The following is a 14349-nucleotide window of genomic DNA, read 5'->3' as shown; positions in this document are numbered from 1 at the left end:
ACTTCAGTCCTTCTGCCAGGGGCCCGCACTTCTTTCCATCGCTGCTGTTCACACCTCTCAACTGCTTAGCTGTCACTTTAAGAAGGATTTTTTTCTCCCCCCCCCCCCCGTGACATATTTTTCTGTGTATTGATGCACGACTGAGCTGAAACCTCCAGCCTTCCTTGAAGATGGTGTCTGTACTGCATGGCCGCACCGGGCGCATGGTACTTTATAAAGAGGTGACAGGCAGAGGGTGGGCTGGATGAGTGTAAGTTCCTTCACAGGCTCCCCTTGGTGGAACCCCTGTGTGGGTCAGGCCATCTGTAGAAAGCCACAGAGAGCGCTTAGGTGGCTCCTTAGAACATTGGAGTAAGTGTGAAGTTCTACCCTGGGCACTCAGGGCCTACGCGCTCCAGCAATTCCTCCACACCTCCGACTTCCCCACCACAATGTCTCCTCGCTCTCCAAGCCCATTCCTGCCTTGGGCCTTTACCCTCCAGTGTCACCTTCTCAGACCTGCAGTTAACACCCCTGCTACTACCTGCTATCCCATCTCGTGCCTCGTAGTTACCACTCTTAACGGCTCTGAAGTCCTCCCATTTGTCTGTTTGGCTCTGTTTCCACTGTCGGACACAGGTCCCCTGAGTCAGGACCTTCTTGGTCTTGTTCATCACTAAGGGCTTTAGCCTAGCGCAGAGTAGGCACCCCATCCGTATTTGGTGACCATGGGAAAAAAAAAGGCAAACACGGGGTTGGGGCTGTCTTTGTGGTTCAGCCCCTTCCTGGATAGAACCCAGGGGCCCCTGGGCTAGGGCCTGTGGGGTTGCCATGGTAACCACTGACTGACCTGAGGAGCCCTTTGGAGAGGCCACAGCTGCTGCCTGCTAGGGGGTCCAGGTTCTGTGTGTCGCCACCAATGTGGAACCAGGGAAGAGAGAAGAGGGACTGGGAGAGAATGGAGAGCAAAGCATGGGCCCGTGATGGAGGTTACAGACAGAGGAGGCCATGGCAACCCCATTCCACCGGTAATGACCTAGGCTCTGGGGAAGGGACCTGAACAGAAGCCCTCCTCGGCAGCCATTCGTGTGGCATAGCAACCCTCTCATGTCGTGTTTCTTACAGTTGCGGGTTCCTAAAATAAGCCCCGGCACAGTGTCCTGAAAGACGGCTTACAGGGAGAGCACGGACAGCACCTTCTATTAAAAACCTGGTGACACTTTCTGTCAGACAGCTCTTTCTCAGGTATTGCATAAGACATTCCTGTTGGCACCAGGGCTCTGTGCGTCCCACTGTGCTCCCTAGGAAGCCTAGCTGCTTCCAAGCTGCCTGTAAGGTGGTTTCCAGGCTGCAGAGCCTGGACTTTGCAAGCTGCTTCCAGGGCCCTCTCACACCCCTGTCCTACCAAGTCTTTGGGCCATAGGTTGGCGAACTCTTCACCCTTTCCCAGAACCCAACTGACCTTTCTCTACTCAATGCCCTCATCTCTGACCACAGCCCTCGTGCCTAAAATACCTCTTTCCTTTTTTTCCTGTATGACTGGTGGTGGTGAATCCTTGAAGGGCCAGCCAAACTCAGCCAGGCCAAGATGGCTCTGTCTTCCTTCCCGAGGCCACAGCTTCTCTGTAGATGCATTGTTTCCTCTCCATGTCCCCAGATCAGGAGGCCAGCTTTGGAGTTAGACCCGACTGGGCTCAGCCACCGAGTCTGAGTTACTTCACCTGGGTTCGTCCTGGCCGTCTTAGTTTTCTTCCAGCAAACCAGAGCTAGTGGGCTCCTCCGCCTTGGTTTCTCTGAGGAGTAGAGAGGAGGTGTGTGACACAAGGTGGCTGGCATGTGGTGAACACTCACTGCTACGGTTCCTACCCACCCCCACCCCTGGACCCCTGATGACTATCTCTGGCTTCGTCTCTCCAGAGAGCTCCTGGGTTCTAGGAGATGGTGCCTCTTCTATTTTCCTATGGCTCATGAGGCCAAATGGCTCAAGCACTTTGCCATTGCTGTTTTGTTCTCTTTGGAGAACCCTGGTAGGCGGGGACTCAGGAACCTGGGGCCCATTCCCAACACCACATGGCTGTGAGTAGTGGCACTGGCACTTGAACTCAAGTGTCCTAACTCACAGTCCACCAAGACTGCCTTCTCTCCCACCTTGTACTGACTGTAATGCCCTATGTCTCCATGTCAGACATCTGGACTTAAAACGGAGCAAGATACTATCTCCTGAATCTTCGAAGGGCTTGTTCCCTCCCTGACTTGGCCTTTGCCCAAATTCCTCATCTTCTGAGGCCTTTCTAATGGAGGCTCTCCCTGCCTGTGGTCCCAGTAACTGGCGTTTCGTTTTGTTTTGTTTTCCTCAGTCATCTCTGCCAACTGGTTTCCTAACTACTCTTAGCTCTTGGGGACGAGATATTGAACAAAGCAAATAAGGTTGTTTCGTTTTAAGGGGGAGGAAAATAAACTCTAGAAGACAAATATGTAGACCTTGAGACCCCAGGCCCCAGGGTTCTGGCTGAATAACTTCCGTTAGGATTAGAAGAAAGGCACGTGGCAGTTATTGTAAAATGGACGCATAGATAGCACAATCTCAGGTCCCTATGAACAGGCTCCCCAAGCTTTCCTGAGGCCTTGACTTTTAAGATTTATTTTAATCAGCTCCCCCAGTGTATCGACGTGTTTGTGAAGCAGAATTCTAAGCTTGAGGTGCTTGGGACATGCTGTCTCCTGGATGTGGTAATTCATGATCTCTTCCATAGCCTCCTAGGAAGTCAATATTCTCTGTGGTTCTGCTCAATCTCATTCATGGAGAAAAGTCATGGAAATCAGGGTTTCTCAGTCTTTGAACCAAAGTGAAGGTCTGCATGTAGGTAAAGCTCCTGAGAAGTAAGACTCACGGGCCTGCTTCCAGCTGTGGGTCCTGCTCTGTGGTGCGGCCTAGGAGGCTGAACTCATAGCCATCCTCAGACCCTTTGCAACATTTGCCACAAGCTTGGCTCTCATTACAGGAAGTCATCGAGTGTGAGTGGCGAGCTCCTCCTCCTGCACTGGAACAGTGCCAGTGTGGCCCCGCTGGTCACAGCTGGCCTTGCTTCGTAACTTTCAGTTCAAGTCCCTTATCTATAAATAGAACTATCGAGTCGTGGCGAGAACACTGCTCTGAGGTTTGATTTAGGCCAATGTACAACAATGCGTTCTTGAGTGACACTTGCCACATGGTAGGAACCTCTTATTGCTGGGGTTGGGAGGACTGGGGGGGAGAACACATCCAATACTGTTTATTTCCTGTGTGCAACATCTCAGGGGCCAGGCATAGCAGACAGCTGGGTTCAAGATGGAAAAACAGAAGCTGGGAATGGTGGTACATGCCTGGAATCCAGCATATAGAAGGCAGGAGGATTGAAATTTAGAGGTCAGCCTGGGCTACATCATGAGACATTGTCCAAAACAAACAAACATAAAAACAAACAAACAAACAAACAAATGAGGTAGGGAGGAGGTCAGCAGTTAAGAGTGATAGTTGCTCTTGCAAGAAGACCTAGGTTTGTTTCCCAACGCCCACATGGTTCACAGCCATCAGTAACTCCAGTTCCAGGGATCTGGACTGTACCAGGCACATGTACATACATGTACACATGTGCAGGCAAAGCAGTCATCCACATCAAATAAATCTAAAGATTTTTTTTAAATGAGAACAGAAATTATAGGATCCTGCCCTTGAGAGTTCAGGAGATAGCATCGGCCTGTCACAGAGGACAGAAGCTAGTTTCATACAGAAGAGTCTCATATATGTTTTATCACACATAGCACCGCTCCAGCATGGCTTCTTACATCAAAAAGGTACACACACACACACACACACACACACACACACACACACACACACACACCCCAGCACAAAATTCTGCTCTTCCAAAGTTGGGAAAAAAGCCTTTGATGTGTCATGCTTTTCATAGCCTTGACGATGGAGAAGATTAGAGAATCCCGCATCTGTGTGGACAGGTCTGCATGAACACCACACATTCGTTACGGCAGTCGTGTAGCACGTACTGAGGTGAGGCTGGGCACTGTAGGCTTGACTCTAATGGAGAGTCCAAAGAAAGAACCAAGTGAACTCCACTCCTGAGATGTTTGAGCCGAGAACTGAAGAGCCCGCCCCAGGGGACAAGGCTGACAGAGTAACAGGCAAGAGTGTTTAGCAAAGATTATAACGTGTAGGTAGAGTTTTCGTGGAAGTTCTGACTGGCTTGAGGTCGCAGTGCTGACACTGTGTCTGGCACCGTGTGGGAGGCAGGAGACGTGGGCTCGGCTCACACTTGGAGAACGGAGATTATGACCTTGGGGTGCTGGTCCCCAACCTCTACCAGTTTGACCAATCATCTAATCTCTCTAAGTTTTAGCTTTCTTATCTCAACATGTATTTGTTTCTTCTCTCTCTTGGGGTGGAGTTTGGATGTGTTTGCCAGAGGTTCTTCACCTTAATATTTTTATTTTATTTTTGGTTTTTTAAGGTAGGGTTTCTCTTTGTAATCCTGGCTGTCCTAGCATTCACTCTGTAGACCAGACTGGCCTTGAACTCAGAGATCTTCCTGCCTCTCACTACTAAGTGCTGGGATCAAAGGTGAACGCCACCAAGGCCCAGCCCTCAATTGTTGATCTGGTGTCTATCAGTAAACCTGGAGTTTGCTTGGCTAGGTTGGCTGGCTAGCGAACCCCAGTGAGTCCATGTTTTTGTCTCCCCAACACTGGGGTGATAGCTGTCACACCCAACTTCTCATTTGGGTGTTAGGGATTTGAACCCACGGCTTCATACTTTCTCAGAAAAGCACTTCGCCGATTGAACTGACTCCAGCCCTAACATGTGTCCTTAACAACTCCTAGATCCTAGAGTTCTTGTGACGAGGCAAATGCCAGTTTCAACATGTGGAGCATGTAAGTGTTCCGCATAGGCTGGCCTTTGTGACTGAATCGCGTGCCCAGCAAAGGTAGATGACTCATGGACGCTTGTTAGCCATCAGTATAGATGTCATTCTGGTTGAGAATGACAAACTCCACACAGTCCCATCCCAGTCTGGACCTCGATGTTTCTGGAAGCACGGGAATTCCAAGTATTCACCCCACAGTCTGGACCCTTCGAGTAGACTCTGCTTGCCAGATGCCCACAGGACATTGACTGACAAGAAGACGTTTAGAAACCTGTATAGCAACAAAGTAGGAGAAATTTCTTCTAAAAGTCACTGAAACAAGTGGGGGTCTTGGGCCAGAATAATGGAGACATGATGACTGCCTTCCCATTTCTGCCTGGTGTCAGAGACTGGACTCGTTTGGGTCTCCCAAGACAGAGCGGAGAGCAGCCTGGATACACACACAGTGCATCTTAGGGTCAGAGGGAGGCATGGGTGTGGGACAGCAGGCAGAAAGACTATTCAGTCATATCTTGCTTCTCCTTTTCTCATGGCCCTTTTTACTGGTCCCTGTTCTTGTCTGGGCTTTTATCTGTCTCTGGTGCTGGGGCTGGGCCATAGCAGGCAGGCACAGGAGAGGAGCATTTTTACCTGACTTGGGACATGGTGGTCAGGGACTGTGCCATTCTGACTCACCTGGTGTGGAGAACAAGGTCCTCCTCTCTGGAATGTTGCCAAGTTTTCCACAACACCCCTCTTAGGGCAGAGAATTCTCATGGCTGAACCAGGCCTTACCAAGATTAGCGGGGCTGGCTTGGTACAGTCTAGTAAGGGACAGGAAGGATTTCTTTGTTCCTAGTCTCATGAAAAGGAGAAAGGGGTGTGTGTGTGTGTGTGTGTGTTTGTATATGTGTGTGTGTTTGTGTGTGTGTTTGTGTGTTTGTCTATGTGTGTGTTTGTGTGTATGTGTATGTGTGTGTGTTTGTGTGTGTTTGTGTGTGTGTATGTGTGTATGTTTGTGTATGTGTGTGTGTTTGTGTGTGTATGTGTGTGTGTTTGTGTGTATGTGTGTTTGTGTGTGTGTTTGTATGTGTATGTGTGTGTGTTTGTGTGTGTGTATGTGTGTGTTTGTATGTGTATGTGTGTGTGTTTGTGTGTGTGTGTTTGTATGTGTATGTGTGTGTTTGTGTGTGTGTATGTATGTGTTTGTGTGTGTGTTTGTATGTGTATGTGTGTGTGTTTGTGTGTGTGTTTGTATGTGTATGTGTGTGTGTTTGTGTGTGTGTTTGTATATGTGTGTGTGTGTTTGTGTGTGTGTTTGTGTGTTTGTCTATGTGTGTGTGTGTGTTTGTATGTGTATGTGTGTGTTTGTGTGTGTGTGTGTTTGTATGTGTATGTGTATGTGTGTGTTTGTGTGTGTATGTGTGTGTGTTTGTGTGTGTATGTGTGCGTGTTTGTGTGTGTGTTTGTGTGTGTGTGTGTGTGTTTGTATGTGTATGTGTGTGTTTGTGTGTGTGTGTGTTTGTATGTGTATGTGTGTGTGTTTGTGTGTGTGTGTGTTTGTGTGTGTTTGTGTGTGTATGTGTGTGTATTTGTGTGTGTGTTTGTATGTGTATGTGTGTGTGTTTGTGTTTGTGTGTTTGTGTGTGTGTTTGTATGTGTATGTGTGTATGTTTGTGTTTGTGTGTGTTTGTGTGTGTATGTGTGTATGTGCATAAGTGAATATTCATGTGTGTGTAGGTGTACATGTATGTATGCATTCCTACAGAGACAAAAGGACATATTCAAGTGCCACCCCCAGGCACTGTCCCACTTCATTTTTTTTGAGACAGATTGTCTCACTGTCTTGTATGACACACAGTAAATGAGGCTGTCTGGTCAGCAAGCCCCTGAGCTGTGTCTTCTCTGCCTATCCCAACGCCACCCCCAGCGCCAGCATTAAAAACATTCCCCACCTAGCTGAACTCAGGGCCTAGCGCTTGCCTTACTGAGCCATCTTCTCAGCTCCAGATAACGCTCGTGGTGATGCGGTTTGATGGTGACAGATGCAGGGATGACAGCGGAGGCCGTCAAGGCGGGACAGGATGGAGAAAGCTGGAAGGGTTCTGGAGAGCCATTTGCTTTGGGCTACAATGTGACCACAGACACCCACCTTGCCTTGCGCATCCCAGCTTTGAAATGTTACAAGCTGCTCCCTGGCCCGCTGTGCCTTTGAACGTGTGCTCCGCGATTTCAGCTTCTGCGCTCCTTGGGATTGCTCGGAAGCACCCGCTTTCCACATCCTCTTAACAAGCTGGCCTTTGTTCTCTCCTTGAATCTCTTCCCCCTACATGTTTATAATTTTGGAAGCAGCTTTTAAAAGAACAGTAGGTCGGGGCATAACTTAGAACAGACCAGAATCCAGCACTTCTCCCTGCTGTCCCCTGCCACGCTCACCTGCCTGGCTGCTTTGTACAGCACACACACGTGTAACCCAAGGTGCTCACTGAAGGCTTTTCCTCAGTTTTTGGAAATCTAAGGATTCCCATTGCTGAGCCACCCTCTAGATCTCAGCTGCTTTCTAGGAAAAAAATCAGAGATTAGAATCCTTCCTTCTGGAAGAAGTTTCCAGAATGGAGGAAACTAATCTAGAAAGGATCCAGATTAATAAGATCCCATATTGTGGGATCCCATATTGTGAAGGCAGTGAAAGCCAGGGGTGGTGGTGTGAGACTACAATCTTAGCATGAGATTCTGAGGCAGGAGGATGACCAACGTGGGTTACATAGGGGTTTCAAGGACAAAATGGGCGACATTTTGAGATTATCTGAATTGACCGACTGGAAAGGAAGTTGTAGAAACCAGTAAGAGCTGGGCTCTTCACAGGGCTGTGAATGTGGCCAGTCCTAGTCTAGGGCCACATATGCATTCCCAGGAATTGCCACATTATATAAAATCACAGTGTGAAGAATGCAGAGTGTGTGGGGTAATCCTTTAAGGAGTCAAGGTTCAAAGGCGGTTAATGACACATTGTAGCATTTTAATAAAAAACAGTAGCACAGCCTGACCGGTAAGAAGTAAGTAATCACAAAGGTCTACAGACAGCTTTGGAAGCAGGTATCAGAATGGTGGCCCTGTGAACTGCTGTCAAGTCCTAGAAGTGGGTGTGGCAGGCAGAAGTGACTTTCTCTGAGAATCCTGAGTAATGGGTGGATATGTGAGGCAAGAGCATTTGCACATCCTCTTGGACTCCGCTCAGCTGCTTGCAGCTTTCGTCCTTCTTCAGATTGTTACAGAAGAAATGGAGTCCAGGGAAACACAAGCGCGGCCCCACACTGGAACCCATCCCTTGGTTATCTCAGTGGACTGTGTTGTGTCCAAAGGAGGCGATCGATTGTACGTAGCTGATGTTGTTGAATGATCGATAGGACGAGTAGCTGGTGTTCTGGAAATGGAGTAAGCCTTATACTACATTACAAAAAAAAAAAAAATAGACTCCTAGTTAACTTTTGAAATTGGACAGAAAACCATAGTCCTTTAGATTTTGAAGGTGCTACAAGAGACTCTGGTACTTTCGATTTCTCCTCTCACTACTTGGAAGTGTCTCTTTTGGGGATCACCTGACAAAAGGAGGTGACTTCCAGCTCCCCTGCCCTCCTCCGCCTCAGCCAGATTCCCCTGGGTCTTGTTTCTATTTGAAGAAAAGTCTCTCCTACTGACAGCATCGCCAATGACTTGATCAAGCTATGTTTTGCAAACCAAGTCTCAGGAATGTATCCCATGTGTGAAGGACAGATGACCCTTTATTGGTAGTACTAGGCTTTGAATGTTCCAGAATCAGTAGGTTTTGACCAAGAAATCTTCAAGAGGGTCTGCAAATGGCCACATGGCCTGTAAGCTACTCAGGAAACTTCCGCCAGCAATGGTGCACGGAGAGCTATACAGACAGCCCGTTTCTGGTTCAGGCTGACCTGTGGGTAAGCTTATGGTCATGTACAACTAATGTAACTGATTGATTGGTTGTTTTTTTTCTTCTGCAGAGAGCTGGATTGAAAGATGCCTCAATGAAAGCGAGAATAAACGCTATTCCAGCCACACATCTCTGGGGAATGTGTCTAATGATGAAAGTGAGTGCTTGGTTCTCGTTCCTTTATGACATCCCTGACCACGCCACGGTCCTGATGGGAGGGCGCACTTCTGCTTAGCAAACCTTTACCCTAGCCTTGCTAGGATCACCTGGAACAAGGCACTTTCTGCCCGGAAGTGTGCTGCAGAGAGAGAGTTGAATCTGGCCACTTGGGCATGGGAATCCGGGCCAAGGCAAAGCCTGGTTTGTAAACATCTGTTCTCTGCCTTGGTTCTTCTAGCCTGGTCCCCGCAGATCCCAAAAGAGTGGTGCTATGATTGGGTAAATGCAGACCCCAAGGGGAAAACATTTTCATTACCTGTTGACGTGGCTGTGTTGGAGGTTGACTGCTTTAAGACAACAGACAAACGCCCTTGATGCTGGAAAGTTGAGACGTCTTCTGGATCTCAGCTAGGAACTGGGGTTAACTGCAGGGTGTAAATTCCCACAGTTGCACCTTTCCCTGTGCTGTGACAGACCTCGCAGTCCAGGACTTGTATGTTCACCATTGGCACTAAAAGGGGGTGCAGCTCACTGTATCATTCCTGCGGATCAGAAGAATCCTTCTCCTTTGTGTAGTCTTAGCTCAGCTTTCTCTCAGCCTGAGCCAGGGCCGCCAGCCCTTAGCACGTTCCTTAAACCTGTGCCCTTTATTCTGTGGAGGTAGTTTCCTCCTATTCCTAACCCTCTGGGTGCTTCCGGTTTGTTTTTGTTTCTGTTTATTTTTGGGGTCACAAAGTGTTTAATTCCATCAAGTGTTTTCTTCTGTGCCAGTTAACACGATCATGTGCTTCTTTCTCTTTCTCACGTTACCTTGGTAAATGAATCACATCGACCTTCAAGTGTCGTACCACCCTGCGTACAAGCAACCCCCCATCTTGGTCATTGCAGGGTGCCGTATTCTGCAGTTTTCATAAGCTCTGCATCCGGTTTGCCAGCTTTTCGTTGAGTGTGTTTGAGTCCTTGCCCACAGGACGTGCTGGTCTGTAGTTTCCTTTTCCTTTTTGGTGTCTCTGTCTGGCTTTAGTGTCGTGGTGCAGATGGCTTTGACTTTGGCAGTGTGTCTGCCTCTCCCATGTTTTATGGATTTTGAGAAGACTGGTGCCCTGAACATCCCCGTGTCTTCAGTGGACTCGGGTACTCAGGTTTGCTAGGGTTGTCCCAGGACGAACGCACAGAGAGCCTTAGAAGAGAGAGCGAGAGGTGCGGCTTTCCAGGTAGCTGAGCGGATGTAGACCTCCGGGTGCAACTGAGGCGTCTGGTGGCTCACTTCCCTGCCAGCTCTTGTCAGACCCATTCCTCTCCATCCTGGCTGTTCACACAAGAGCATGACGTCAGCACTGCAGCTTTCATCTGCATCTCTCTGATATCTCGAGAGTATCTTACCGTATGCTTACTGTTCCGCAGCCCGCTCATGTCTTCCGCCCGAGTGTTTTAAAAATAGTGTTGTCTTCTCTTTAATGATATATGAGGTGTTCCTACAATCTATCTAAGGGGATTCACCAGGTAAAAGTAATGTGTATCTTCTCTCCATTTGTGACTTGCCTGTTCACTGTGTGTGTGTGTGTGTGTGTGTGTGTGTGTGTGTGTGAGCACTCACATATGTGCATGCTTGTGCATGTGTGTATGCATGTGTTTGTGGATGGCCACACGTATGTATGGAAGCCGGAAGTCAACCTCTGGTGTTTTGAAGGAGCTGACCACCTTGGTTTTTGAGACACGGTCTCTCATAGGCCTAGAACTTGCCGGAGTAGGCGAGACTGGCTGGCCAGTAAGGCCCCGAGAGCCTTGTCTCTACTTCTCCAGCACTGGGATTCCAAGTGCCCTCCCATCGCTCGGCCCCTCACTTGGGTTCCGGGACTGAGGCTCACCTTCACCCTTGCCAGGCAAGCTCTTTATCGCTGAGCCTTCTGCCAGTCGCCTTTCGTTCTGTAAAGTTACTTTTGGATGAGTTAAACCTCCTGACTGTTTGCGTTCCTTTAGCTTTACTTTAACTTATTTTGGATGCAAATCGTTGGGGGAGGTCATGCATCTTGTGGCGCACAGGTGGAGGCCTGAGGGCAGTCTGCAAGAGCTAATTTTCTCCTCCCACCGTGTGGGTCCCAGGGATGGCACACAGGACGTCAGGCTTGGCAGCAAGGGCCTTAACCCACTGAGCCATCTCCACAGCCTCCAGAAGTTTTTCCGTGTATCAATGTCCAACCCACCAGGGCTTTCTCCTACACGGGTCTTCTGTCGGGAATTGAAGGTCACATGTGCAGGGACCCAGGTCTGCAGGGTTATGATCTGCACTACTGGTCTCTCTGTCTCTCTTGCACCAAGATCACAGCCCCTTCACAAGGCAGTAGTGTCAGCTAACAAAGACGTCACGGTATTTCTCTTTGATTTCATTTCTTCGGAGGCAGGGTCTGGACGCTTAGGCAAGGCTGGTCTGGAACGCAATGCCTAACCCAGGCTTCAACACACAGACCTCTTGCATCTGCCTCCCCACGACCAAGGTCACCCTACAAGTGTCACCATGCCTCTTCTTTTTTCTTCTTTATAATTTTTTGGGGTGATCTACATTCTTCCACACACACTTTAGATACATTCACACAAATCCATATAGACTTTAGAATTAGTGGTAAATTTTTACATCTGGAAGAAAAGAACCTACTAAGATTTTAAAGAGTGAAATCTACTAAAAACGTTGTGGCGATGGGGCGTTGTTAAGAAGCCCCAGCAACCGAGATCACCCGCTGCTTGCATTGCCCTGGACTCAGTTCCAGAAACCATGCCAGGCCGTTCACGGCTGCCTGTAACTCCAGCTCCTGGGAGTCAGATACCCCTTCTGCCCTTCTTGAGCACTGACAAATACACGGTGTACACATACAGGTAGGCATACACACATACACACATACACACAAAATAAAGATAAGTACATATACTTCCTGAATATCTTGGGAAACCGGCACGGGATGGCGGCATGCACCTTCACTCCCAGCACACAGGAGGCAGAGGCAGGTGGATCTTTGAGTTCCAGGCCAGCCTGGTCTACAGAGTGAGTTCTAGGATAGCCAGGGCTACACAGAGAAGCCCTGCCTCAGAAAACAAACAGCAATAGCAACAACAAAAACTTTTGGAAAACCAACCTCTTGACATTTTAATCTACATGTGCCATATTTGATCTCTGCATTTAGATCATTTTGATTTAATTTCAGAGGGGAGGCTTTACCCATCTTACTTTGGACGCGTTCCTAGGCAATTGATGTTCTTTGGTGTTAATATGAGTATTAATATTTTTTCTAATTAGTGCTCACTAGCAGATCAGAGTGTAATTGTTTTATCACGTACAAATAATTAGTTGACTTATAAGTCTGCTCTCAGGGGTTGTTGGAGATCAAACCCAGAGTCATGCACGCGCTAGGCAAGGGCGCCACTGCCGAGCCCGTGAGCGTTTGAGACCGAGCCTTGCCATGCCCTCCAGGATGACCTGAGACTTCACGTTCTTGCCCCCTCTTCTTTTGTCCCAAATTACATGAATAGACCTCTGTGCCTGACCACATTGTCCGAATATAGTATGCACGTCATGCCACCAAAAATGTCGCCCAAGAATAATAAGTGTTTATTTCTCTTTTATTGAGTCATTTTTCATATTTCTCATTTATAGAGTCATTGGTGTTCTGTTCAGGAAGTTGTGTCCTGTTCCAATGCATTCAAGGGCATTTCCTACTTTCTTTTCTATGAGAATCAGTGTATCTGGTTTTATGTTGAAGCCCTTGATCAACCTGGACTTGAGTTTTGTGCAGGGTGATCAATATGGATCTATCTGCATTCTTCTATATACAGACATCCAGTTAGACCAGCACTATCTGTTGAAAATGCTTTCTTTTTTTTCCCATTGTATGGTTTTGGCTTCTTTATCAAATATCACCTGTCTGTGGGTGTGTGGATTTATTTCTGGGTCATCGTTTCGATTGCATTGATCAAAGTGTCTCTTTCTACACCAATACCTTGCAGAGGACAACTTTTGGCTCTCTCTCTCCACCATGTGAGTCCTGAGGACCGGCCTTAGGCTGTCAAACTTGGGAAGGAAGTGTCCTCACCAGCCCAGTCCCAGCCCAATCTTTTTGTGTTATTTTTTCTTTGTTTGTTTGTGTTCTCCTGTGCTGTGATGCACTGGCTGGGAGCCTAGAGTGATGCTGACTTGAAGAAGTGAGCCAGGGCATCCTTGTCTTCCCCCCAGCCTAATCCATGGGTGTTTGTGGTGAGTCCCTTCGAAGAGGATTCCTTGTGTGTAGATTTATGCATCCTTTCTCTCAGACTGAGAAAACCCCCTCTTTCCCCAGCACACCAAGAGATTTTACTCCAACACAGTTGTTAAATTTCACCAAGTACCTTTTCCTGCATCCACTGCAAAAGTCACGTGTCTCTCTCCTTTTTTCCTGTTAACATGGTGAATTACATTGATTACTGAACTTGTGCATTCCGAGAATAAACTGCACTTGGTCGAAAGTCTCACCTTTTGAAGTCTATATTTCTGGGTTATACTGATGCTATTCCTAGGTCTATATTGGTGACATTTATTGGTCTGTGACTTGCATAAATGACTTTATCAGTTTCTCCGTGAACGTCTTGGAAGCCTCATAGAGGGTCGTGAAGCTTCCGCTTTTCTGTTTTCTTTGGAAAGTGTGGAAGAGAATGACTTAACTGTTTAGAATTCAGCACGGTGGAAGTCTCTGAGCTTTTCTTTTAAAGGAAGGTGTTTAACGTCTGATTAAATATTTTAAGTGGGTATAAAATTATTCATAATTTTCTTATTTTAACAAATTGTTATCTTAAGGAACGTGTATTGTTTATATCTCAGCACTTACATGTTCACTAGCTAGTCTTACGACAAGTCGACACGAGCTAGAGTTATCTGAGAAGAGGGAACCACTGGTGAGAAAATGCTTCCATAACATCGGCCCGTAGGCAAGCCTGTCGGACATTTTTGTAATTAGAGATTGACCTGGGAGGGTCCAACTCATTGCGGATGAGTCAGCCCCTGGGCAGATGGATCTGGGCGTATCAGAAAGCAGGCTGTCAAGTCATGTGGAGCAGGCCAGTAAGCAGCGTCCTTCCAAGGCTCCTCGGCCTTCAGTCCCTACCTGCAGGTTCTTGCCCTGGCCCCAGTTTATTGGTCCATAAACTGTAAGGGGAAATAAACCCTTTCTTCCCCAAGTTGTTTTTGGTCATGGTCTTTATCCCAGCCACAGAAACCCTGACAAACATGGTCTATGTCCTGACTCTGCCTTCATTTTTTTTTTTTTTTTGGTTCTTTTTTTTCCGGAGCTGGGGACCGGACCCAGGGCCTTGCGCTTCCTAGGCAAGCGCTCTACCACTGAG

The 14349-nt window shown here is 47.7% G+C and overlaps 1 protein-coding gene across 8 annotated transcripts in view; it reads left to right on the top strand.

Moving 5' to 3' along the window:
- Nucleotides 1-14349, top strand: part of Rfx4 (regulatory factor X4) — a 162273-nt gene that overhangs the window by 18755 nt on the left and 129169 nt on the right. For all 8 annotated transcript variants that reach the window (XM_087558598.1, NM_001432575.1, NM_001432572.1 and 5 more), the window contains 1 exon segment: nucleotides 8897-8983. In XM_087558598.1, the coding sequence (XP_087414724.1) occupies nucleotides 8897-8983 (87 nt within the window).

Source organism: Rattus norvegicus, chromosome 7 (genome assembly GCF_021556685.1).
Source record: "Rattus norvegicus strain SHRSP/BbbUtx chromosome 7, alternate assembly SHRSP_T2T, whole genome shotgun sequence".
Classification (NCBI taxonomy): Eukaryota; Metazoa; Chordata; class Mammalia; order Rodentia; family Muridae; genus Rattus; species Rattus norvegicus.
The sequence above is the reverse complement of the archived record's forward strand: the minus strand, read 5'-3'. Positions and strand labels throughout refer to the sequence as shown.